General features: G+C 34.4%; 2 protein-coding genes across 2 annotated transcripts in view; both read left to right on the top strand.

The window, feature by feature from the left end:
• The first annotated feature begins 139 nt into the window (after positions 1–139).
• LOC142352300 (uncharacterized) lies at positions 140–14,832 on the top strand. Its single transcript, XM_075404829.1, has 5 exons — positions 140–357; positions 1,755–1,921; positions 2,605–2,850; positions 7,871–8,052; positions 14,019–14,832. The coding sequence occupies exons 1-5, from the start codon at positions 182–184 to the stop codon at positions 14,709–14,711; spliced, it is 1,464 nt and encodes a 487-aa protein (XP_075260944.1). The 5' UTR covers positions 140–181; the 3' UTR covers positions 14,712–14,832.
• Positions 14,833–18,494: 3,662 nt separating this feature from the next.
• LOC142352023 (serine/threonine-protein phosphatase 2A catalytic subunit beta isoform-like) overlaps positions 18,495–26,467 on the top strand; it is a 10,649-nt gene continuing 2,676 nt past the window's right edge. The window contains exon 1 of the mRNA XM_075404356.1: positions 18,495–19,225. Coding sequence (XP_075260471.1) covers positions 18,615–19,225 — 611 coding nt within the window. The 5' untranslated portion in view covers positions 18,495–18,614. The remainder of the gene's footprint in view (positions 19,226–26,467) is intronic.

Below are 26,467 nucleotides of genomic sequence, written 5' to 3'. Positions count from 1 at the left end.
GCAAGAGGCCATAAACAGGATTACAGGGTTGCATCCCTGTTTTCCTAATTCAAGTTGAGTTAATTTCAAATTTTCAGTGTTAGCGATTTAAAAGTTTTCCAAAGATTGGTAAAACATGGAACCGCTCTTTTTCAGGTTTAACATGTATTAGATTGAATCTTTTAATCCAGTTGGCTGAGAAATGGTGGACATTGGCGGGGTATCTCTAACGAGTTCCAAAGGATCGAGATGTCCAGAGTTAGCCCTGGGAGTACCTCAAGAAATTGTGGAATCCTATTTCTCATTTTTGACACCCTTAGATCTGATCACGTGTTCTCTTGTTTGCGACAGATGGCGATCCATTATAGTTGGCAATCGGTAAGCTTTTGAATTTGGAATTTGAACAATTTATTCTAGTTAATCGGCACTGGAAGACAACTCAAAGAACATATTTCGTGCTCTAATGTCAATAAGTCTGTTTACAAAAAATTTTGTGGTATAGCTAAATAATCAAAGTTAGATAAGGTTATGATAGCTAACAAACTATAACGCATTAAACCTATTAGCTCCCATTCAATCTAATTCTACGGTAAACTTTTTGGTAGTACCTTACTGAAATGGGGTAGGATTACTAATTACGTCGAATTTAGTTCAATCGCGCTATTGAATTCAATTAAGACGAGCAATGAAGGGCTTTACTGGGAAATCAAGTACTATTGTTTTTCCTGAGAGAAATTATTCTCGAAGGGTATTCTTGATTGTCAATCTAGGGCCATCGGTATAGTTTTGCGTTGATAGGAGTGATAACATTTGAAAAATAGATTCCAGAGCTTGAGATACTTTTAATTTGACGTTTTTGTATTTTTCCAGCCATTATGGAGCGTAAATTTGTAAACATTGGGCGTATTTTTCCAAATTTATTTTATTTTTTGAAATTTGTTGTTCAAATTTAAAAACATTCTCCTATCAATTGCTCTCGAACAAAGTTTGAATCGATTATTGTAAACGTGTCTTTTTTAATGCAAATTTCTTGTGTTACTCTTTTTTGCTCTTCCTGCAGTACAACATTCTTTGACTTCTCAAATGACTTCTTCACAGTGACTTATTCGTTGCTGGCGTTATTATTTAGAGGTCAAAAAAGCCTGGTTTGTAAAAGTCAGTTTGCTGAACTGCTTGGCGTTACTTTTTTGCAAAGTGTAGGCCAGTTTTGCAATAATTTACATATTTAATATAAAAATACAATTTTTGAAAATTTTGATCATTTAGCATGGTCTGCTTCAAATAGTGACGAATTATGGAAGAAATTCAATCACATAGGCAATTCCATTAGCTGAGTTCTGTGTTTGTATCTATATGTATTCTACGGCCGCAATTCTATATGGCAGCGATTTCAGCAATCTGCCGGCAATGTTCTAACTTGCTCTATCATTCACAGTTTTAGGCTGCGTACCTCAATTGACATCCGTTATATGCGCCAAAATTGCACCAAACCCCATTTAACTGGAGCAGACCGTAATAGATTCCAGCCGTTCCAGTAGAGCAGTTTTTTCTCCACCAGTAGGTTATGTAAGGTTTTGCGTCAGTAAGCAAGCACTCTCAACGACTTATTAATGGCGTATGTGTAATGTTGCATTTCTATTCTGTTGAATTTGTAGCATTCATGAATGACCTTTTACAGTTGTAAATACATGAGCGCATGAACGTCAAAGCAATTCACTGGAGGAGTTAAAAATAAAAAAAATGAGATACGTCTGTTCACTCCATGCTTCTCATAGATTCCTGTTGTCAAAACTGCACTGCTATGACAATGTGAGTGACTACCCTGGAGTGTTCGATGAGGACAATCCTGTACAGTTGAAGTTCAGACTGTTCAAGAACTGGGATTACTACAAACGACTTCTTCTCTACTACAATTGCAGTGCATTCTCTAAGTTCGAATCAGGTACTACATAAACAAAATCGTTTCCTACCGAATTTTGCTTTTAATGTGGGTTTCCTTGGGAGGTCCATATCCTGCGTTGCTGTATGGACTATTTTATCCAGGGTCGGATAAGTGAATTTGATTAGCCCCTGAGAAAGTTAATGAAACCTCTTTATGTTTTTTCTCTTTTTTGCCTAAACTCGGAAAGTAAATGTGGCTATCGAGCCAAAGAAAATAATCGGAATTCCGGATCCTCAATTGCGCAATAACAGACAGTTATCGCCCCCTCGTTTCTTTGTTGTACATTCATTTTGCATCAAGCTATTCATGGTAAATATATTGGACAATATTTTAGACAATTCAATATCATTCGCACCAAAGCCCAACCTAACCTAATCGCCCCTTTTTTGAGTTAGTCATTACTTTGGTCTCTTTTGTTTTTATAAAACTATTTCATTGGAATTAAAATGAGGCTGAAGTAATTATTTGGACCAAAAACGTGGCGACTAAATTAGGCGTTTCTGGAAGTGACATTTGTTTTTCTAGAACAAAAAAGATATTACCATAAATTGTCTGAAGAAAAAAATAAACGGACAGCTGAGAAAAGTGATCACTATTGCTGGTCACTTAGCAATTGAGGGTGTGGAATTTTAGCAATGTGTTTTGTTGCTGGACAGTCATAATATCTGTCTTTTTGTTCGCAGTGACTGGACTGATACAGCCATCTTTCGTCTCAAGTGAGCTAACAACAGGCTGGACACCTCTGAAATTTTTGCTCATCAACACAAAGCTATTCTCAATTATTGTGAGTAAGCGCAAGGACAGACTGAAGCTGGTGAGTCTAGAACAAAACAGCAGAACAGGAGTGGGTAATCAAAAAGAGGAGACGACAGTTGCAGAGCTGGAGTTCGCAGAAACCTGCACTGGCTGTGCCACTGCATTTGTTAGAGGTTATTTTACCATCTTTTAATTTGCCTTTATTGTCGGATCGAATAGATGCTATCATTAGATGCTATCGGCATACTAACGAGTCAGCTTTTTGCTTTGATATCGTGTCACGATTACCCCTCCTGCATTGATCTAGCAATTTTTTATAAACACTTCTCAAAAACATGTGTGTTTTTGTTCAATTTATATAAGACTCGGAGATGAGATGTCTTTTTTAATACTCGAGAGGATTACTGGTGGAGCGTTTTTTTTTCGATGATTTATGAAGTCTATTTAAAACAGGAAGTAAAAGTCAATGCCGCGCATGGAAACTAAGTGTTTAGGTCAAGCGGCTGAACGAATTGAAAAGCAGAGAGAAGAGAGCAATTTTCTGATCATGCCTCATTTTTAATAGCCGCACAGCGATAGCTGGGGCTATTATTGGCCTTCTCTTGGTTTTTTACAATTCAAAGAATTTGAATTGTATTGGGGGGCTGTCTTTTTTTTTTTAAGATATGTTCACACATTTTCGTGATTTTTGAAGTCAAATTGGAGTAGTGATTTTGGTCACGCCGAAACAGGAAGTGGAGCGAAAAAGCGAGTGGTTTTGCGGCGTGAAATTTTTTTGCTCTAAATTTAAAGTAGAGTGAGAAAACGGTGTTTGAACAAATATTCGCTTTCTCACTAGTGATTTTTTGTTCACATGCGGCAATTTCACTTTGATTTTTACAGTTTTTTCGATTTTTTGGATCGGATTTTTTTCTAAATGGTTTTCTCAATCCATTTATAGTCCGTTCGTGGTCTAGTTTTCTGTTTAGTCAATAAAAATTCTTTGAATTGTACGTCAGGACTTGTCCTGCTATGTTTTTTATTTCGTCTTCATGATTTTTGTTACGACCATATGACGTCACAGCCACTTTTTGTTCATTCGTTAATGCAATTTCAACTGAATTGCATGTGTGACGTCATTTTTCGCTCTTAGTGGAGCGAATTGTTTTGTTCATGCGCGTGATTAAATTTTTGGTCACACTTGACTTACCTCACTCTCAAAAATGACTTCCTCACTTTGAAATTGACTTTTATTTACTTTAATTCAAAGAGATAAGGTCAAATGGGTGTGTTTCACTCTAAATGAAGGTTATTTGAGATCAGCTAATAGAGGCAGCAATAACTTATACAGATTTTTAATCAAAATATAACAGATCTGCCTTCAATGAAAAGACGAATTTTTTTGGTCTGTTTTTTTTAGACTGCCGATCTACAAATCTATTGCGGCTATTTTCCTGGCAATCTGCCAGCTATGTTTTCATAACGTCTTTTTCAAAACCTTTTTTTAAAGTTTCAATTGTTCTCAAGTAAAGTTGTTTTTTTTGTAAACCATATTAATAGGTATTTGTGCGTTTGGCATCATTTTGGCCATCTCAATCATTTAATAGATTCTCAGATTCAATCTTGAGCTATATTTGTAATGTCTCAGTTTTAGAAGCTGTAGTGGTTTTTGCATTCTTTTTCAAATTTTTACCGTATGTTTTTAATTACTCCCGAACGAAGATTGAGGAAACTATTGTAAAAGTGTGTTTGTCTTCTTTGGGCAAAATCTCATCCGAGGTTGAAGTATCGAAAGCCTCCTCAAAGTTCTTGCCCATAAAAGTTTCTCTAGCCTATACCCCTTCTAAATTGGTTGCCTCGCCTGTCGTTTGAGAGCAATTCGTCTGACGCTAGTCGGTTTAAGATTTTCTGTATAATTTAATTAGCTTGGGTGACCTTTCGATTCAGTTGATATTAATTTGAGTTTGTTTTAATTAAAAAATGGCTAAGTTCGAGTCGATGTTGTGCTTAATTTTGTCTTTTCTTAAGGTTTTTTGTCTAGTACTTCCGTTTTTCTGGCGAAATTTTCTGCCGAATTTTTGTTAGGGGAGTAAGTGAAAACTTTTTCAAGAGTTTTTCCAATGCATTTGGGTTTAATGTTGCTCAATGAATAGGCAGAAACTATAAAACTGTATGGTAATGTGTGCTAACAGGAATAAATGATACGTCGCTAATTATAGAAATTGTTATAGAAATAAGCAGATTTGTAGATTTTTTAATTTTTTTTTTCATTTTGATAGGTTTTCTCCTTTTTCGATAAGTTTTGTTTTCTTTTTGTACCATATGACCTTAAGTTTGTTGGCCATTTGCTAAGCATCATTTTAACCATTTCAATCATTGTATTGTAAGCAATGGTTTGGAGAAGCCTTTATTCAAAAGTTTTAAAAAATATCTCGATTTGATTTTTACTTCTTTCCTCCATTTCTTGTTTCAATTGGGAAAAGTTAAGTTTTGCTTCGAGTCTTTTCCAAAGTCTTCCGATTGTATATTTTTAAATATTTGTTCACACGTTTTCATGTTTGAAGTTATTTAAGTGGGATTTTGGTCACGTCTACCTCAAAGTGAGTAGAAAAAAAACGAGTTTTGCAGCGTAGATTTTTTAAACTCAATTTTAATTTAGGGTGAGAGAACGGTGTTCGAAAAACTCGCTGGCTCGCTTGTTGTTTTTCGTTAACATGCGGCAATTTGGCTTTGATTTTTATTTAGTTATAATTTCCGATCAAGTTATATTTCACTTTAGGTCTAGTTTTTTATTTAGTCATTGATTTTTTTTAAATTACGAGTCAGGACTTGTCCTGCTATGTTTTTTTAAATTCGTCAAACAAAATTTGTTTTGCTTTACAGCTTGTTCGGCATTTTGGGTTTTCTAGGCTAGATTCACTCCTCTCATTCTGCTGAAAGTGCTTTTGAGCAGCAGCTGCTCATCGAAATAATCATGCATTACTTCAACACCCCTTTTCATCGAAAAAACTTGTGAGAACTTATTTGTTGTTGATCAATTTATTAATGACTCGAAGCGGAGATGTCTTTTTTTACTCTAAGAGGAGAACTGTTGGAGGGTTTTTTTATCGATGATCATTGGAGTCTATTTAAAACAAGATGTAAAATTCAATGCTTCGCCTGAACACTAAGTGTTAAGGTCCAACGGCTGAACGGTTTGAAGAGCAGTGAGAAGAGAAAGCGATTTTTGATCATCCCTCATTTTTGAGAGAGAGTGAGAAAAATAGGTGTTGGAAAACTTTCGTTCAGCGAGCAAAATATTTCACGTGCGCATTTTTCAGTGCGTTTTTTAATTTTGAAAAGTTGTTATCTAGAAGTTGTTATCTTCTGTTTTCTTCTAGAGCACTCTTTCGATATTTCATTTATTGATTGATTTTTAACGCTTCACTGGTTGACTTTTGAGTGATCGGAATTGCGCTTAGTCAGAAATTTTGTCTGTTCTTATGACGTTTACTTTCGATTGATGCTAATTCATATTTGTTGAAGTTGCAAAAAGTAGACGGCTACGTTCAAGTCGATTTTGTGCTTAACTTTGTTTTTTTAAAGAAAAAAGTTTTTGACTGATTATTCTGTGTTTCTGGTGTTCCGAATGTTTTTTCATGCTTAATTGCTTATTAAGAGTTATTACCTGGAGTTATACCTGGGGGTATTTTTATTCGGGGGGGGGGGGGGGAATGACGGTTTTATGCGTCAGATTTTCCTTAGAAAATGATCCTACTGTTTTTTCAATAGTTCTTTGCTTCGTTTCGTTCTCATTGTATAAGCAGAAACTCGGTTGTAAAGTGTGCTGAGAGCAATAAATGAAACGTCGCCATTTTTAGAGATTGTTATATAAAACTAACTCATTTTTGTATTGTTCTTAAATTCTTTTCATTCAGATCGGCTTCTCTGCTTTTCCGCTATTCTTTGTTTTCTGTTTGTACCATATGATAGTCATTTGTTGAATATAAGTTAACTATATCAGACAATGTGTTTAAAAGATTTATTTTTGGAGAAGTTTTTTGTCTACAATTTTAAGAAATATTGTCATCTCCTTTTGCTATTTGCTTCGATGTTTTTCCTCAGTTTTTTGGTTTCAGCTCGAATGATATAATTATGTACATAGTTTTATTACGTTTATTAGTGGTTGGCTAGAGCATAAGATAAGTTTTACTGCAATGTTTTTAGATTGCTTCACATATTCAAGATATTGAATTGATTTTTGTCACGCCTAAACAGAAGTGAGGCAAAAAAGCGAGCGCTTTTGCTGCGTGGGATTTTTTAGCTCTGATATATTAGAATCAAAGAACGGTGTTTGAACAAATTTCCTTCTCTCGCTATTGGTTTTTTGTTCACATGGGGCAATTTTTTTCCAATCCATTTATAATCCACTTTTGGTCTAGTTTTTTTTTTATTTATTTAATCATTGATTTTTCTAAAATTCCGGTTCAGGACGTGTCCTGCTATGGTTTTTAATTCGTCGAACAGAAATTTGTTTTGCTTTACTAGCTTAGTTCACAACTTGTTCGACATTTTGCGTTCGACTTTTCTGGCGAGTTTCACTCATCTCTTATTCTGCTCAAAGTGCCTTTGAACAGCAATTGCTCTTCAAAATAATCTGGAATAAAACGGAAACATTATCGAAAAACGAAATCAAAAATAGAAGCGGCATAAGCCCGCTACGTGAAGTTTGATTTTATGTGTATTAGTTACCATGCCGTCCTATGCAATTTTCTATTGATATTAGGCCCAGTATCCTCTCACTAATAAGCAAGACTGTATCCAACTACGCAATGACATCAAAATAGTTCGCACTTTAAAAATGTTATTGTGCAAAAATCATTTTTTTTTTCATTTTTTTCTTGTAATGCCAAGCGGGATTAAGGGAATCTATGGCGGCTAATTACCGATAATCTGCAGGGCATGTTTAGTAGTTTACACTATGTGCATTTGTTCCGCTATCATCAAAACAAATGAGTCTTGCTCATATTGATTTTTCGAAATATTAAGTTTGTTGCTTTTTAATGGTTGAAAGTTGTGTTTTATAGGCATTTTTATATCAGATCAATTTTGCTGAAACTCATTATCTGCTCATTTAAAATATTAACTCAAATGTCAAGTTCCAATATTTGCAATAGAGTACTGAGTTGGTAGCTTTTTTAAAAGCAATACCTATGAAATGACTTGTTTTTCCAGACCAAATTCCCCTGGGCATGCTGAAGTCATTTGTGTATGTGTACCTCATGCGGTCACACCCCGGAGTGTACGTAACTCTAGTGTCCTTCGATAGTGACATGTCACAGTATGTGAGGACAGATCTCAGGGTCACCAATCTCTCCATAGACAGGGATCTCGGACAGGGTATCAAATTCTTACAAGTTAGTCCTCAGGGTTTTAAAGCGGCTTGCTTAATTGTTTCTCTGGGAAAATATGTACTTGTTCTGCTTTGCTTTTAATTTGAAGTAACAGGCTTATAGTTTGTCTTTTTCAATTGCTCTCAAACGAAGTTTGTAGCAATTATATTAGTCCTGTCGGTCTTTTTATGCGATTTTTCGCTTGGCCAATTTTTCGTCTGACGCTTTTAATTTTTCGTCCTCAAAAACGGGATAAACAGGTAGCGCCCAGCGGGCATTAAGTGCTCTTAGAGCCTTTCAACTCACTAGTCTTCAAGTATGCGAGTCACAGAATCTGTTTTGGAGACTTATACTTATGGTGTGGACCCCCCCCCCCCCCCACTGTTGCCACCCAATCAGCCTCCCGTGACGAAGCCAACCGCTCGCCCGTCATTTCAGAGCAATTCGCCCGACATTAGTCGGTTATGTTTATTTTCTCTGCATTTAGATCATCAAATATGTTTATAGCATTTGTCTAAGGCCATTATCCCGCAGGTTATGTATTTGATATCAAATTAAGCTATTAGGCAATAATTTTTATAGTCACAATGCGATAGACAGGCGGATCTTTATCGAGCTCTTTTGCCGTTTTGTTGTTTTTCAGTTAATGCTCTTAGCAAGTATTTGAGTCTTTGCTCTTTTTGAGGTGTTGTTTGTCTGGCTGATGTGACTTTTCTGGTCAACTTTCCGCCTTGCTAATTAAGAGCTTTATTTGAAGGCATTTTACTACAATAAAAAAGACCAGGCAAATTTTCACTTCCTAGTTAAATTCAGTTGAGTGGTTTATAATTTAGTCTTCTAGCTTTTTACTTGCAGTCTGTAGAGCTCAATGGAAAATGGTCACCGAGTTCTCGGTTTTGCAAAAAACCGATATTGCAAAAAAAAACGCGACTTGTTAATTACACATAAAGTTTGTAGCAATTATTGTGAACGTGTCTTTTATAAGCAAATTTATCATTTGGCCGTTTTTGCGCTTTTGTTGTAGAACATTCTTTGACTTCTCGAGTGACTTTTTTACGATTGTATTCCTCATTTTTGTGTGATCTCAATTGCTCGCATGTCGCAGTAAATTTAGTTGCTAAAATATAAAGCAATTGTAAGATAGGAAAGCACAAGAGCTTGATAGCCGAGTGGCGAATTCTTGTGTCGAGAACTCCGGTGGTTGGGGGTTCGAAACCCTCCCTGGTGAGACATTTTTGCAGCCATTCATATAGACCTACCGTCCTTGAATCAAATTGCCCCGCCTGTCATTCGAGAGCAATTTGCCCGTTGTTAATCAGTTTATGTAAAGTTATTAGGTTACAATTGCAAAAAGGCGGGAAAAGTTTGAAGATTTTTTTCAACTGTTCAACTGCTACAAAACTTGGTCCACCTCGCTTCGACAGTTAGCAAAATAGGTGAGAGTTTTGATGGCAAAATTAATGCCCTATTGTCACCATAAGAGTATCACAGCCCTTGAAGTGAGGGGGTAAGAGCGAAAGCAAGCTAGGAAAATGGCAGTGCTCCACACTGATGTTGACTACTAATTAATGTGTGGAGCGCTTTTGTTGGAATTGCCTGGGTTCGTTCTCACCGTCTCTTTGTCTTATCTTTTAACTGCTCTCAAACCAAATTTGTAAATTAATTGGGTCCTGTTGGTCTTTTGTGGGTTACTTTTCTCAATTGTTTCATTGATTAAATTCTTTGATTTTTCGCCCTTGTAAACGGAATAAATTAATGAGGTCTAAGAGGAACGTCCCTAGTTCAATTCCACGGAGGCCGCAGAGAAACTAAAAGGGTTTATAACAGACATATCAAGAAACGAGGGGTACTATTGAGGTTTTCGAACGTGACAAATATGATCACCTTTTATATCGGTTTTTCAGTTTTTAATTGCTCTCAAACAAAGTTTGTAGCAATTATATTAGTCCTGTGGTGTTTTTTAATGAGCTTTTTCGCTTGATCAATTTTTCGTCTGACCCATTTGACTTTTCATCGAATACTATTTTGTTGTTTTCTTATGCTCCCTTCAAATCCAGCCTATGTTGGTTTGGTAGCTACTGCAGATCGGTTTTTGGTGTTTCCAAAGTTTTGGTCTGAAAAATGAAGTGCGGATCTTGACGGAAAGTTAGCTGTCTTGGTAAAAAAAAAACGTCTGGTAAATAAATTGAGACAAAATTTTGTTTCTATGATTCTTGTTTTTCTCTGCTCTTTTGAAATAGCGAAAAATCTGTCTATCTATTTGGCGTCGAAATTCTCGATGCTGCATGTTTCACTGATAATACAGCTCAACAAGTAAAATTTGAGGGACTAAGATACACTTCAATTTTAATCAGGAAGTTAAATTGAGACAATAATTTCATATATTACTGAATTGAGCATAAAGCAGCCATTCATATAGACCTACCGTCCTTTTACCAAATTGCCCGGCCTGTCGTCCGCGGGCAAGTTGCCCGTCGTTAATCAGTTTATGTAAAGTTATTTGGTTACAATTGCACAAAGGCGGGAAAAGTTTGAAGATTTTTTTCAACTGCCACAAAAGTTAGTCCACCTCGCTTCGACAGTTAGCAAAATAGGTGAGTTTTGATAGAAAAATTAATGCCCTTTTGTCACCATAAGACTATCACAGCCCTTCAGGTGAGGGGGTAAGAGCAAAAGCAAGCTAGGAAAATGGCATTGTTCCACACTGACGTTGACTACTAATTAATGTGTGTAGCGCTATTGTTGGAATTGCCTGGGTTTGTTCTGGCCGTATTTTTGTCTTATCTTTTAACTGCTCTCAAACCAAATTTCTAAATTAATTGATGGTCTTTTGGGGGTCTTTTTTTGGGGTCCTGATGGTCTTTTGGGGGTTACTTTTCTCAATTGTTTCATTGATTAAATTCTTTGGGTTTTCGCTCTTGAAAACGGAATAAATTAATGAGGTCTAAGAGCAACGGCCCTAGCTCAATTCCACGGAGGCCGCAGAGAAACTAAAAGTGGTTTATAACAGACATATCAAGGAACGAGGGGTACTATTGAGGTTTTCAAACGAGACAGGCATGATCACCTTTAGCGGTTTTCAGTTCTTAATTGCTCTCAAACAAAATTTGTAGCAATTATATAAGTCCTGTGGTGTTTTTGATGAGATTTTTCGCTTGACTAATTTTTCGTCTGACCCATTTGACTTTTCGTCAAATACTATTTTGTTGTTTTCTTATGCTCCCTTCCAATTAAGTCTATGTTGGTTTGGTTGCTACTGCAGATCGGTTTTTGGTGTTGCAAAAGTTTTGGTCCCAAAAATCAAGTGCGTATATTGACGGAAAGTTAATTGACTTGGTCGAAAAATAGCCATCTGGCAGTTAAATTGAGACAAAATTTCGTTTCTTTGATTCTTTGTTTTTCTCTGCTCTTTTGAGGTAGCGAAAAGTCTTTCTATCTAATTGGCGTCGACTTTTCCGATGTTGCTTGTTTCACTGATAATACAACTTAACAGGTAAAATTTGAGGGACTAAGATACACTTCAACTTTAACCAAAAAGTTAACTTTGAGACGCTAATTTAATATATTTCTGAATTGATCATAAAAAAGCAGATAAAAATGTTACTGAAGGTTTCTGGTTTCCTGATTGTAAACTAGAGTTTTTTTCACCTTTGTAATCGGCTGCCTGTTGATATCAATTCGAAATTGTTTGTTTGCGGGGATACTGTATGGCTTGCTTTGAACTTTTTTTGTTGTGGATTTTTTGTATTTTTCTTAGTGTTTGCTCATAAGGATAGCGTGAGGTCATAGAGTAATGCACCTTCAATGATATACTCCTAATTGCTCACAAACTAAGTCTTTAGCAGTTACTTGGACTCAGTGATTCAATATTGATTTTAAAGTTTATACGACTTGAGGAGGAGGATTGTTATTCTACAGGTTTCTGCTGCGACTTAGAGGAATATTAACATTTGTTCATGATTTTAACTTCCGACCATTGATTTTGTTTTAGAACGTTGACTTCGGTTTCAATCTTAAGACTTTTACAGTAGCTTAGTTACTAATACATAGTAATTCGGAACTGCTGGTAATGGTCAAGATTATTTTGAGAAGTTTTCTTCCCGTAACAGTCCATCCTCCCCATTCGAATAACAGAAACCACCCACCACTTCCCCCAACCCTACCTACCTACCCATCCCTCCTTATCTACCTACCTCAACAACCTACCCACCACCCCAGTAAGAGCCCCCCCCCCCATCTCCCACCTACCTGTCCGTTAATGGGAAGCCGTTTCTAAGTAAAAAGTTAAAAAAAATAATCGGGAGAGTGTGGTTTCTAGCGTTCAATTGTGCTCCTATTACCACCTTCCGAAAGATTTGTGCGTGCACCAATATTTTCCATCTAATGATACTACATAGATATGGCCAATTTTGTTAATTCAGGTGGATATTAGATTAGCTAGTTTTTTTACATAAACAAGATACTGCCGAGACAGAAATAATATTTTGAAAAGTATTTCTATTCATTTGACAATTAAACCATTTATCTCTTTAACGATTTGATGCTTGCTCATTTTTTGTGTTGTGATCAGAATCAAAGCTTGTTTTTTTAAAAAAATCAATTTTCGGTACAACTGCTTCTATGTCTGTCAAAATTTAGCAGGAGGTAGTCTCGATCTATCGACCTGTGAGTTATGGGCCCAGCCAACTTATACCGGATAGTAGAATAAGATTAATGGTGTAACAGTGACAATATTTGAATGGTGATGAATATACAATGTTGCTCAAATTTTTCCTCGGATTGCATCGGCTACGGTCACAAACTGTGCTAAATTAATGCTTTAAAAAACTGTTAGCAGGAGGTAGTTTCGATCTACCGACCTCTGGGTTATGGGCCCAGCACGCTTCCACTGCGCCATCCTGCTGATATTGTATCTTATAATAAGATTAATGGTGTAATGGTGAAAATATTTGAATGGTGATGAATTTACAATATGGTGCAAATTTTTCTCGGATTGCATCAGCTACGGTCACACACTGTGCTAAATTAATGCTTTTTAAAAACTGTTAGCAGGAGGTAGTTTCGATCTACCGACCTCTGGGTTATGGGCCCAGCACGCTTCCACTGCGCCATCCTGCTGATATTGTATCTTATAATAAGATTAATGGTGTAATGGTGAAAATATTTGAATGGTGATGAATTTACAATATGGTGCAAATTTTTCTCGGATTGCATCAGCTACGGTCACACACTGTGCTAAATTAATGCTTTTTAAAAACTGTTAGCAGGAGGTAGTTTCGATCTACCGACCTCTGGGTTATGGGCCCAGCACGCTTCCACTGCGCCATCCTGCTGATATTGTATCTCAGAATAAGATTAATGGTGTAGTGGTAAAAATATTTGAATGGTAATGAATATACAATATTACGCAATTTTTTCTCGGATTGTGCTATTGTGCTATTCTGCGCTATTCTGTGCTACGCTCACAAACTGTGCTAAATTAATGCTTTAAAAATGCTTAGCAGGAGGTAGTTTCGATCTACCGACCTCTGGGTTATGGGCCCAGCACGCTTCCACTGCGCCATCCTGCTGTTCCTTCTCATGTTCGGTGCGACAGAGTTTTACTTATCTCATTGAAGATGAAGCATCACACGCCAATCGTTTAAATGAAAATTAAACTGCTACATGATTTAGTTGTTACAGGTCGCACTTCCGCAAAAATATATACCGTGTACTTCGTTGACTATTTACTGTCCCGATACCTCACGAAAGTACCTATTAATGCATGTTATAAAATAAATAATTTACAATAGAGCCGTCGGCAAATTTACGAACTGCGTCTAACTGTGCAGAGGAGCCAACTGGGTAAACATAATATCTATTAAACTCACGAGAGCCGTTAATGAGCTCCCCCAACAAAATTTTGTGCCCACTAAGAGGAGTGGAGAGGAAGAGTCATAATAAATTCAAAAAATGTAAACGAGAGCTGGTGACATCCGTTTTGATTTAAGGTCAATGGACTGACGGTGCTTCACAATTTTATCCTGTTCGAAGTGAATTGTTTCAACCTCACCGAGAGCAGAGCTGTATCTTACTGTATGGTGCTCAAAATCAAAGAGGTAGCTGCGATGCCAACTCTAGAACTGGTCAGAACTGTGCAAACAGAACAGTATAACCTCAATGTTACCTATCACTGTTTTGGAAGACGATTGTACATTCTGAAGTGCTCGCATTCGAAATCAACAGAATCGGTTTATGAAGCTGTTGTTTCAATTCACAACGAGTTTAGATCTTATCACGTCCTGGACACAAATACGCGTGAACTTAAATATTTCTCATTTTGGATTAACTACCTTCTATACGTTGATGAGAGTCGCAAACGAATCCATTTTCGTCCTCTAGAAGAATCGGAAAAAGTTACAAAAGTGTATCAAGAGTTAGAACCAGCGGAATCTAAAAAACCTTTAGTATCTGTTATAAACGGAGACATTTTAAGCATCAGAACTCAGATGAATTACTTATTTGTGCATTTAAGCATGGGAGTTGCCGCAATATTAGTGTACAGATTGGAGGAATTGGTTTCGAGAAAGAATTCACGTGGACTTGTAGCTTCACCTGTTACTGATTTTGCGATGAACAAACATTGTAAAGATGTAGATGTGATTGGTTGTCATGGAAAGCATTTAAGTGTCGTTTTGCACTAAAAATTTATAAGCGTAAAAACATTTTAGATATAATTGCAACTTAATATTGCGCTTGTTAATATTGTCAAACTAAATATGAAACGAGGTTTCACATATTATCTTAAATAGAATTTTGCTACTATTACTTTTTTCATCCTAGAAATGGACTTTTGAGGCCAGATAGGAGAGTTAAATTTATCCATAAGAGTTACATGACTGCGTGTTCGAAAAAAAACTTTAGAAGTATTCCTCAGACGGGCAGATCTGATACAGAATAGCACAATCCTAATTAAGAATCTGACCATGCTAGTTGGAAGACGTGTCAGAATACTACAGAGTCTATCAATGAGATTTCAAGAGGCAGAAGGAAAGCAGACTTTGGAGTATGTGAGCAGAGCAGAGGTCTTGTGCCTCTGCTGCAAGAGTAGATCCAAGTTTTAAGCAACTGTGTCAAGCAGAGATAGCTCTCGCTGGGGTTTTATTGGCATTTTTTGCCAAGGGTAAAAGATTCCAGACTTGATGTTTTCTTGGCAGATAAAGTGCAAGACTGTTTTCTCTGGGCGAAAAAGAGCTAATATTTTTCAAATGATGATAAGTATGATAAGTATTTTTGCAATGGTAATCAGTACTTTCAACAAAGTTTTAAGTACAAGCATTTAAAGATAAAGCATCAGTTGCAGCAGAAACGTATTCAATGGAATCTATTTCACTAAAAGGAAGTCTGATGAAATGCAAGCCAAATATTTTATCATCACACAGCCCAAAAAGATACATAAAACAATTCAAAAATCCGTGTGCTGAAGCAGCTCCGGTAGCATCAGAACATCCACCATTGTGCATAAAAGAACATATGACACACACAAACACATAACATCCATTCAATGAGAAAAAACACTGAAAAGTCGCTCAACTCACTGTACTTTTCAGAACAAAAAACATTTGCGCGTTTTCAGCCCTTAAATTTTATATAGGAATATTAGAATAAATCTGTGATCACTGCCTACTTCGAGGTCTAAAGCGCAATTAAAAACCCAACATTTTCTTAAGTAATTTGCTTCGCAGAGGCTAGAAGCAGAATTTTTACCAGGGCAAAAATTTAAACCTTTCTCAACCTTAATTGTTGAGAGCAAACTACTAGGAACTCCTTGAAGCAATTGGACGCAACTGCTGAAAAGAATTGCCAAATAGAACAAATCTTAGCAAGATTTATAATTGTCGATTTTTTCCTAAGCAAAATGCAAGTAATGTTTCGTTTTTTGTTTCACATGCTAACTGGTGGGACTAATCTAAATTGCAGTATCTTACAGTTAAAACGTTTTTCTGAGCGGGGTCAAACTTTAATCGAATGAATTTGAAGATCAAATATAAAAATTATTTAAAAAATTAAAAATTATTTTGAATAATAAAAATTATTTTGAAGTTAAAATTATAAAATTGTCCAACATTTTTACTATGCAAGGCAGACTACTGTTTACGGCTGCTTAACAATCTAATCGGCAAAACTCATATAGGAGTGAGGCATGGTTGATCGAAAATATTCAAAACTCGATTGGAAATATCCTTCCGCAAAAAACTGAGAAAAGAAGACTAACATTAAACTTCTACCTAGTAAGTAAAACAAAAAATTTTTTTTCATAGCGTGACTCATTTGCAAGCAGTTTTTTAACGAAGATGATTTCGAGCCCAGCAACAATAATGTTTTTCTAAATTTCGATGTCTAAAATTTTCGTGGTTCCTAACATATCGCAACCTAGAAGTTGACTCTTTATTTTCATGAAAAGAAAACAGTTTTTGGCTCTGACCTGAGAAAATCTGATGAAGTCATAGTTTCATTTATCAGTAAAGTAAATTCTTTTGTCATTTCTTGTGTCATCAAAGTTCGGAGTGAATAACAGAGAACAATAAATCTAATTGTAATTGTAATATTTTTCTGCATCAAGTTAACCGTCGTTGTCTTCAGAACAAAATTAACAAGGCCGATATTCTGCTCTTATGATGGCCATTCAACTATTGGCTCCTCTCTGCTTCGAGGGTTTCCACAACTCAAAACCTCTAACAATATTTTTGATATCTTTCAACCTTATCTCGTGAAATTTTCATGCTCCTTTTAACCAGTTTGGCTGTTACACGGAGTTTCTCCCTTTCAACATATTTCGATATTACCGAGCATTTTTTAAGACTTTTACTGGCCCTTAAATATGCTATTACTCTAAACTGCTGAAAAGATATGAATTCAAGGTACCTACACTAATATTTAGGACCCCTGTACAACAACCTCTCTCCCACCAATATCAACTACCAAAAAATATGCTGTGCAGGTATTAGATTTTGGTGTAAAGAACAATTTTATCTGGTTTAGATGCACCCTTACTTATTCCCGCATATTTTATGCCAACTCACTCGTAGAAGATAACCCTCTGAGCATTTCGGAAATGTGTACCTTTTTGCGCTTTTAAATATTTCATTTTAAAGATGCTGCTGGTGTAAAAAAAGTTTGAATAAAATAATCTATGTTCAAATGAGTGATCAACTGGCTTTTAAATGAGCTGCTGTATTAAGTTTATTTTTTAAATAATGAATGGATGAGGTATTATTCATTATTTCGTATGGCAAAAACTATTGCTTGATTGTTGTATCAAACAAATTGCTTCGAATCAAACATCTGTTTCTAAAAGCAAAGGGGGGTTTGAACACCTTTTTTGAGCAAAAAAAAGTTATAGAAATTTTTTGTGTAGAAAAACGTAAAAACTAAAAATTTTGTAATCAAAATCTTACTAACGGCTGAGACAAATTTTTGTTTTAGTGCAAAGATCCTTTAACACCCTCAGTTTCAAGTATAAACAATCAAACAAGTTGAAAAAAATTTGGAATTTTAATTTGTTCTACGTCAGATCAAATAACATTTGTTACGTAATAGTTGCCTAAATGTAAAAGTACTTCGTTTTTTTTTTAGATGAAATGCTTTTAAGTATCTTTGTTAGACATATCTTAATCAAATCTTAGTTAAAAGGAACATTAGCCTAAATCATGAACATATCAAATTCTCAATTAGTACATATTTTAAAATTGCAACCCATACGAACAGCTTTCAATGCTGCAGTATAATTTTCATGACCAGCCTGATTTTGTTGTTTGGTAGCTTGTTTCGAGTCTACCCGCTCATTGCATGAGACAACTTCGTAATTTTACTGAAGTTTCTTTTGGTGGTAGGTAACTCACTGTAACCATTCCTTTGATGTGCTTGTGTTAATTCCGATTTATTTCCTTGTTTTATTACTTACGGCAGATCTATTGGCTGCTAGTTTTGCCAAATTGATCCGAAGAATTTTCTTGCAAAGTAAACTGAACTCTGACTGCATTTTGCCCTGTATGTGCTGATGAGATTTTAAAGAAATAAGTTCTACATGTTCTTATACATGCTGTTTTTAGGGAAAATGTAAAATTATCAAAAAGCATTAAATTTTCCAATAAATGTCGTTCCTTATCCGTAATAAGTTTTATGTTTCGATGCTTTTTTATAACACAAGAAAGTTGTGACAAGAATGCAGTTGAGAGGTGTCGAATCATCAAACGCAAATTTACGATACAGAGTTTTCTTGTTTCTCAGGCTTGAGTTTTTTTCGAAATATGTACTGCATTTCTTCATAATTAGTAAGATATTGATACTTAAGCTACCTCTTTTGCAAAGTTTAGAAACATGTTTTAATGCTCTTATTCAGTTGCTGAATTGCAAACTAAAATTAGAACATCAAATATTACGTCATTTTTGAGTTTCTTACAGTAAATATTTGAATGTTTTAAATTTGGGCTTAAATGTGACCGATTTTGAACAACGATTTAATTCAGAAACTAAGAACGAAACCGTCGACAAGTTAACTTAGTTTAACGTCAAACTTACCAACTTAGTTATAAACTATTATAGCTATGCAATCTGATGATTCAAAACCTTCAACTCTAAATGCGAAAAGTGAACTGAGCGAAATAGCCGTTAGCGATAATACTTCAATTGAAAAATGGATTTCGCAACTTGAAAATTGTAAACTTTTATCGTTTACCGACTTATCAAGTCTGTGTAAAATAGTCAAAGAAATATTTTCAAATGAACCGACGTTAAAACATATAAACAGTCCAGTTACTGTATGTGGTGATGTACATGGCCAGCATCATGATGTCCAGGAGCTGTTCCAGATAGCTGGAAAAGTTCCAGACACAAATTTTCTCTTCATGGGCGATTATGTTGACCGGGGATACTATTCGGTTGAAACCGTTTGCTGGTTGCTGGCTGTGAAAGCCAGATACCCCCACAGGGTTACTGTACTTCGAGGGAACCACGAATGTCGAAATGTGACCCAAGTTTATGGCTTCTATGATGAGTGTTTGAGGAAGTATGAAGTTGGTGGCAGTGTGTGGGGGTTGTTGACAGATGTGTTTGATTACCTACCTTTGGTGGCTGTTATTGATAATGATATTGTTTGTATGCACGGAGGGTTGTCACCCTCTTTTAGCCATTTGGATGGAATTAGTACAATAGACAGGTGAGACCACATTTTATTGTTCCGACCCCTCTTGAGGGGGGGGGGGGGGGGGGACGGTATACTCAAATGGGTTTTTTTATACAGTCAATTTTGACCGATCGATATATTCATCGTAGAGAATTGTGAGTGGTATCATTAAAAAGTCCTTTCAGCGTAGAATATGAAATTAAAGATTTTTTGAATTTCGTTTTCTAGAGCGAGTTATGTAGGCTTAAATTTTTGTGAATTTTGAGACTGATTGGCGTTATTTTTATTCACATTTTCCGGAAGTTTTGCCAAAACATTAGTAAACTTTGCTAAAATATGTAAAAATGTTAATAATAATGTTGTTCATTTGGTTTTTGAAGAGAAAAAAAAGCCTTGTTGACTATTTTGATTTAATTTTTTTGTATAAAGTTTTGGCTAAATATTTCAAAATTCAGCGCTTCTCATCAAAAATTGCACGAAATAATCTTCTTTGGTCCAATTTGAAAAAAAACTGCCGGAATTACACACCCAAAAACCACTAACATAATCTTTGTGAACTCCAAAGGGGGCTAGTCCTACTTTAACTTCCATTGAGAGTGCCCTTGATTTAAAGTTCTGCCGATTTTTGCTAACTTTTCTCGATGATTATCGAAAACGCAGTATTTACATTTAATTTTTTACTAATAAATTATCTATATCTATAACATTCGAAACAATTAAGTGTTCTTAATGGACAAACAGTAATAAAAAGGCTTGTTTTCTTTTAATCTTGGACTGTTACAATCGAAAAAAAATTAAGTGTAATCAGTCGATCTTTATTTAAAAAAACATCGATCTTGTTTGTGATAATTAAATAACAGAACAATTCAAATCAAAGCTCACTGGTGATAGGTGTTATCGGCTTCCGAAGCAGTTTCACATTAATGTATCTGGATTTTTACTCGAAAGCTTGTTGTCGTTTTGACTTTTAAAATTGTTTGATTTTTAATTGAACAATGGCGTTTTGAATTTCATCCCCTTTTTTCTCTTATTTTTGTCAACTTGTATCTTAGTGTCGGTATGGAAAGAATGCGTCTTCATTCTATTGATTTGAAATCTAATCTTTATTGCCGTTTTAAGTATTAAATTATGGTTTTCTAGCTTCGGTACTACCAGATTTCACAAAATTTGTTTGGCTTCTAGGCATTTGCCCATTTTCACGCGTTTTTCTCGTTTTTTACCAACTTGTCACTTTTTTGGCAGTTCATGGCAACAAATTAATGGCGTAAAGGTGCAGGTTATGCTTTTAACGGCTTCGAAACCACTTTCTCGAAGAATTTAATAGCGTTTTTTTACCTTTGTCTTTAACTGTCGTTTTCAGTTCGTCTTTTAGTCGTATGAAATTTCCCGGAGAATGAAGAATCTCATTGTCTTTCATGGAGAATAGATGCGCTTGAAAACCGATTTGAGCAGATAGTTGACGGCTTTCATGACTTTGAAAGCAATTGTTTTTTTAAAAAAACTTTTTAACTCCTCATATTTGTTCTTCTTTTTGTGTGTTTTTGTTACCTAATCTTGGTAATTACACAACACATATTACATTATCTGCACAAAAGAAATGCGCAATTTCGATAATCAAAAGTTTTTAAAATACTGGTTTTACTGGCTTCGACACGGTTTTTTTGCAAAAAAAAGTAAATTATTTTTTTATATTTGTCTATATTTGACGTTCTTTTTGTAAACGCAAGACATATTCTGAATAATTATAGGTCTCAAAAGCTTCCAATGGACAAATGAACAAACCTATTTAATTTTTTCTTTTTGTAGCTAATGGTTTTCATGACTTTGAAAATAATTTTTTTCGAAAAAAATATTATGTCTTAAATTTGCAACTTTTTCGCTTTTTTGTCAACTTGTCATAAAGAGAGGTCTTATACCACATTATTGGCATTCCAAGAGGGCGCAAACCATTATGTTTTTTAGAGCAGAATATGGCCTTACAGCTTCGAAGGTGTTTTCTTATAAATTTCTATTGAATTCTTTTTTGTTGTCTTTAATTATTGTTCTTTTCATAACAGCAAAAAAATCTTATAAAGACAGGTCATAATGCCCTCCTATTTAGGTATTTTTGACAATAAAAGATTTGGATAGTTTCAGTTGATATGTAATGTTTTTCATTATTTTGAAATTAGTTATTTTAAAAAATGTAAGGGAATTTTTTAACTTTGATGTTTTTGTTCTTTTTTGTCTAATTGTAACTGAGTCTTATTATGGACTGGTCCCATATCTTTCGTAGTAAAGTACAAGTTGTTTTGTTTATTTTCAGTTTTATCTGACACTATCATGACTTTATATTTGATTTTTGTTTATAAAAGCACATAAGTTTTTGATGTAATTTGTTTGTTTGTTGTTGTTGTTGTTGTTGTTGTTGTTGTTGTTGTTGTTGTTGTTGTTGTTGTTGTTGTTGTTGTTGTTGTTGTTGTTGTTGTTGTTGTTGTTGTTGTTGTTGTTGTTGTTGTTGTTGTTGTTGTTGTTGTTGTTGTTGTTGTTGTTGTTGTTGTTGTTGTTGTTGTTGTTGTTGTTGTTGTTGTTGTTGTTGTTGTTGTTGTTGTTGTTGTTGTTGGTGTTGTTGTTGTTGTTGTTGTTGTTGTTATTGTTGTTGTTGTTTGATTTTGTTAATCGTTTCGCCTCGCTTTCTTAATAATGGCACATGTCATCAATCTAAGGTGACATTTTTTCCAGAGAAATAATTGCGTTGGTGGCGATGATTTTTGTTAAAACACCAATTTGTTTTGAAAAATACTCGAATTTTTGGGGGTTTTTTTCGGTTCCTCATTTGTTAGACAGTTATGCCGAAAATGTGGATGAGCGGGGTCGGAGCTTTATATGCAAACGCACATTACTGAGCCTCCTTTTTTTAACTAGAGTTACATCTTATTCCACCAGATTGAAATTCCTGGCCCCAAAAGCCATCAGAGTTTTTAAGCCAATTTCAACATGATTTCATATTCAAGTCTAATTTAAAGATGAATAACTAATAATGGTGTTTTGCCCACGATTAAAACAAAGAACAAATATGAGTATGGGACAGATGGCGATCTATTCATAATTTTAGATTTCTTTATTCTCTTAAAAAGTAATTGGTTAAAAAGAAGCGTAAAAAGTCATTTTCCTGTCGTATAAATTGAATTTTGTCAGAATGTCATAACTTGATCTCTTTTGTGTGACCGAGTAAATGTGGAGGGTCTTTTGTTGTATCGACGCATGGTCAAGAAGGACAAGCATTTGGGGGGATTTTAAGTCTTTTTGGAGCCATATAGGTGTCAAAGGGTGTTTTCATTTGTTGATTTGTCAAGTAGGGTTTGATGTATGGGAAAGAGAACTTTTTTGAAAATTTTCTGGCCACTGTTGAATATTTCAAAAATTTTTCATTTGCAGTTTCCAATAATCAAATATACGCCTCATATGATCGTTCAAGCAATTACGTTCTTACTTTAACCGATATAACCGATATTTATCACCTATAGAATTGTAAACCCCATTAATTGACCAACTCACTTCTAACCAAGTTTATCAAGACTCAAGTCCCCTGTAAGAAGTAGGAGTGGTCTTTTGTTGAAAAAAACTCTATTTGTTCTCACTTCAATCAATTTTTATCAAATTCTTTAAATTTTGGGATCGAAATATTTTCAAATATTGATTGTCGCTGAAATGAGTTTTTAAATTATGATCATAAGCTAGAACTATTTTTCTAAAGCACCGCTAGAGAAAAAGTTGCAATTCTTCCCATACTTTCAATCTGGCTTGAAACAAGGATGACTTCTTATTATTTATTTTTGTTAAAAATATTTGGACTAAATTTTAATTGCTTAAAGCGCGCCCGTCCATACTCCTGGTTTAATAAATTGTTCGGGCAATTGCAAGCTGAACGTAGCTATATCACGGTTTTCCTGTTTTTTTATATGTTTCGTTCGCTTATGCGGATTTCTCATTTTTATTTTTTTCATCTTAAGCCTGAAAACATCAGTTTTTCGCCATTTTTGCCAGTATTTTCATTGTTACCCATCTTTTCATGCTAGCTCTATCTACTTTTGTATGCACGACGGATTTTTTCACCCATAAGCAGCAATTTTTGAACAATTTTCCTAGTTTATTGTTCCGACCCTTCTTGAGGGGAGAGGAACTAAATACTCAAATGGGTTTTTCTTTTTTTGTTCAGACAATTTTGGCCGATCGATATATTCATCGTAGAGAGTTGAGACTGGTACCATTAACAAGCTTGTCCAGCGTAGAATAATGGAATTAAAAAGATTTTTTCGGTTTTCGTTTTTTACAGAGAGTTATCGAGGTCTAAACTTTTGAGAAATTAGAGTGAATTCCGTTGATTTTATTCACATTTTCCGGAATTTTTGACTAAAATTTTGCTAATTTTGCTGAAATTTGTTAAATTTTTCTAGAAAGTATTGTTGACTTTATTTTTAAAGACAAAAAAATTGTTGGCTGCTTTTATTTTATTCTTTTGGCCAAAATTCTGGCTAAACATTTCAAAATTCACACTTTTTCATCAAAAACACCACGAAATGTTTCTTCAGCCCACTTTGATTGAATTTGCAGGAAGAACACACCCAAGAACCACAACACAATCTTTGTAGACTCAAAAGGGGGTATTTATTTTTTAATTTCCGTTGAGAGTGCTCAGTCATTAAAATTTTGCCGTTTTCTGCTAACTTTACTCGTTGATTATCAAAAACGCAGCATTTATTTTTGATTTTTTAAATAACAAAATATCTTTATCAATAACATTCGAAAAAATGTTTCTGAATGGAAGAGCAGCATTAGCGGAGCTAGTTTTGGACCAATCTTGGATTGTTACAATCCAAAAAAATTCGGATTGTAATCAGTCGGTCTTTTTTATAAAAAAAATTTCTATCTTTTTTACTTCTTAATTAAATAACAGAACATTTCAGATCAGAGCTCACTAGTGATAATTCCGAGTCGCTTCCTAATTAGCTCTAAATTGTTGTTTTTGGTTTATTACTTAAAATTATTTGGTCGTTTTGACTTTTAATAATACTTGATTTTTAAAAAAAAATAATAGCTTTTTGAACTTTGCCTCCATTTTTCTTCTAATTTTGGTCAACTTATAGCACAGTGTTAGCAATGAAAAGATGCCTCTTTTTTCTAATGAATTCAATTTTATTCTTTATTGCTGCTTTACACCGTAGGTTATGATATTCTGGCTTTGATACTACTAGATTTCTTATTTTTTTTTTACTTTCATGTATTTGCTCATTTTTCATGTCTTTCTAGTTTTGTTTCATTTTCACGACTTTGGCAGTTCATGAATCACATTTTGGCATTCAAAATAAAGCACAATTGGCAATATTAAAACCCTTAAAAATCTACACTTTGATTTTAACGGCTTCGACAAAACTTTCTCAAAGAAATTAATTAAGTTTTTTAAATTTGTCTTTAACTGCCGTTTTTGTTTTGTCTATTTAGTCGTATAAAATTTACTGTGCAATGAACCAGTTTTATTGGCCTGTAATAAAAAAATAGATGGGCCGATATTCTGATAATAGCAGACAGCTTTTTTGACTTTGAAAACAATTGTTTTCAAAAATTAAAGAAAAAAAACATTTTTATTTTCGCAATTTTGTTCCTTTTATTGTCTGCTGGTTACCTAGTATCGTTAATTACAGGCCAAAAATTACCAAACTGTTGTCGAGTAGAGGCGTCAAAGGGATTGGTTTCACAAATTCTAATGTTTTAAAAGAATTCTACGTGTTTTTACTGGCTTCGACACGGGTTTTTCACAAAGAAATAAATAAATTTTTGACTTTAGTAGTCTTTTTGTAGACGTAAGGTATATTTCGGATAGACGCTGGTCTCAAGGGCTTCCTTTTGAAGAGCTAACAAAACTGTTTAATAATTTAATTTCGCAATTGTTTGCTTTCATGTCTTTGTAAATAATTTTATTTAGAAAAAAAAAGAGTATTAAAATTATAAAATAAAAAAACAAGAAATTACATAGTTTTGTCTTTGTTTTCTTTTTTGTTTATTTGTTACCTGGTTTCAGTAAAGAAAGGTCACATAATGTATTATTGGTGTTCGAAGAAATTGCAATCGAACATATTTTGAGAGCCAAACTATGGTTTCCTGGCTTCGAAAGCGTTGTCTGGCAAAATTTAACTGATTTTTTGTTTGTTGTCTATTTGTTGTTCTTTTTTAACCGCATAAAAATTGAATACCAACTCTGCTTAATTCCCATCTTTAAAAACACTTGTAATTGTAAACCTATGGAATATTTTAGTTGATTTCTAATGGTTTTAGTTACTTTCAAGTTAATTGATTTTAACAAAAAAAATGAGCGAATTTTTCAAATTTACTGTTTTTGTTCTTTATTGTCTAATTTTTACCAAGCCTTATAATGGACTGGTCAAATATCTTTTCTGGTGTATGACCAGTTATTTTGTTTAGTTTCAGTTTTATCTGACGCTATTTTGACGTTGTTGTTAAGTTTTGGTTTTTAAAACGGACATAAAATTTTTTGATGTAATTAATGTTTCTGATTGTTGTTTGGTTTTGCTGTTCGTCTTGGCTCGCTTTCCTAATTTGGCTTATCTCATGAATCTAATGCATCATTTTTTGCTCCACTGAGTTATTTGATTTGGAGGCTATCTTTTCGTTCATACACAATTTTTTTTTCGAAAAATACTTGAATTTTTTGGGGTTTTCTATTGAGGTCACTTAGGATTGCAATCACTTTTTTAAAGATCAATATATGAATTTAATATAAAGTAGATTGTTAACAATTATCACAATTCGTTGTGCACGTGGTCTGAGTAATAGTGAATAGGTCGACAAGATCATCAACTCAGTTTTTTATCTGTTCCAATCAATTTGTACAAAACGCTGCTTTTCAGTCAAATCTAACAATCTTCTCAAAGCTTTATAATTTTCCACTGTAAAATAATTTAGTACTTTAGCAGACAAACGTGAAAATATAACTAATTTTGAGATCATGAATGCCAAATATGCAATTATCAAAATTGATAATTGAAATTTGATCAATCTACATTTGTACTGTCTCTTTTATTGGTGTCAAAACTGCAGCACGTTTTTGCAATTATTCAACTAAATCTTTATTTAATGAAAAATCTCCATTCCTTTTCCGTCAAACTTTTAAGACTTTTGTTAGCTACGCTAGATACTCAGGTCTTTAGATACGCTAGAACTGTTAGATACGATTCAAGGTCTTTCACTTCTTGATAACAAATTACATATTATTTTTTG

The sequence above is a fragment of the Convolutriloba macropyga genome, chromosome 13 (assembly GCF_964194025.1).
Source record: "Convolutriloba macropyga chromosome 13, txConMacr16.3, whole genome shotgun sequence".
Classification (NCBI taxonomy): domain Eukaryota; kingdom Metazoa; phylum Xenacoelomorpha; order Acoela; family Convolutidae; genus Convolutriloba; species Convolutriloba macropyga.
Note: the sequence above shows the minus strand (reverse complement) of the source record. Positions and strands in the feature narration are given on the sequence as shown.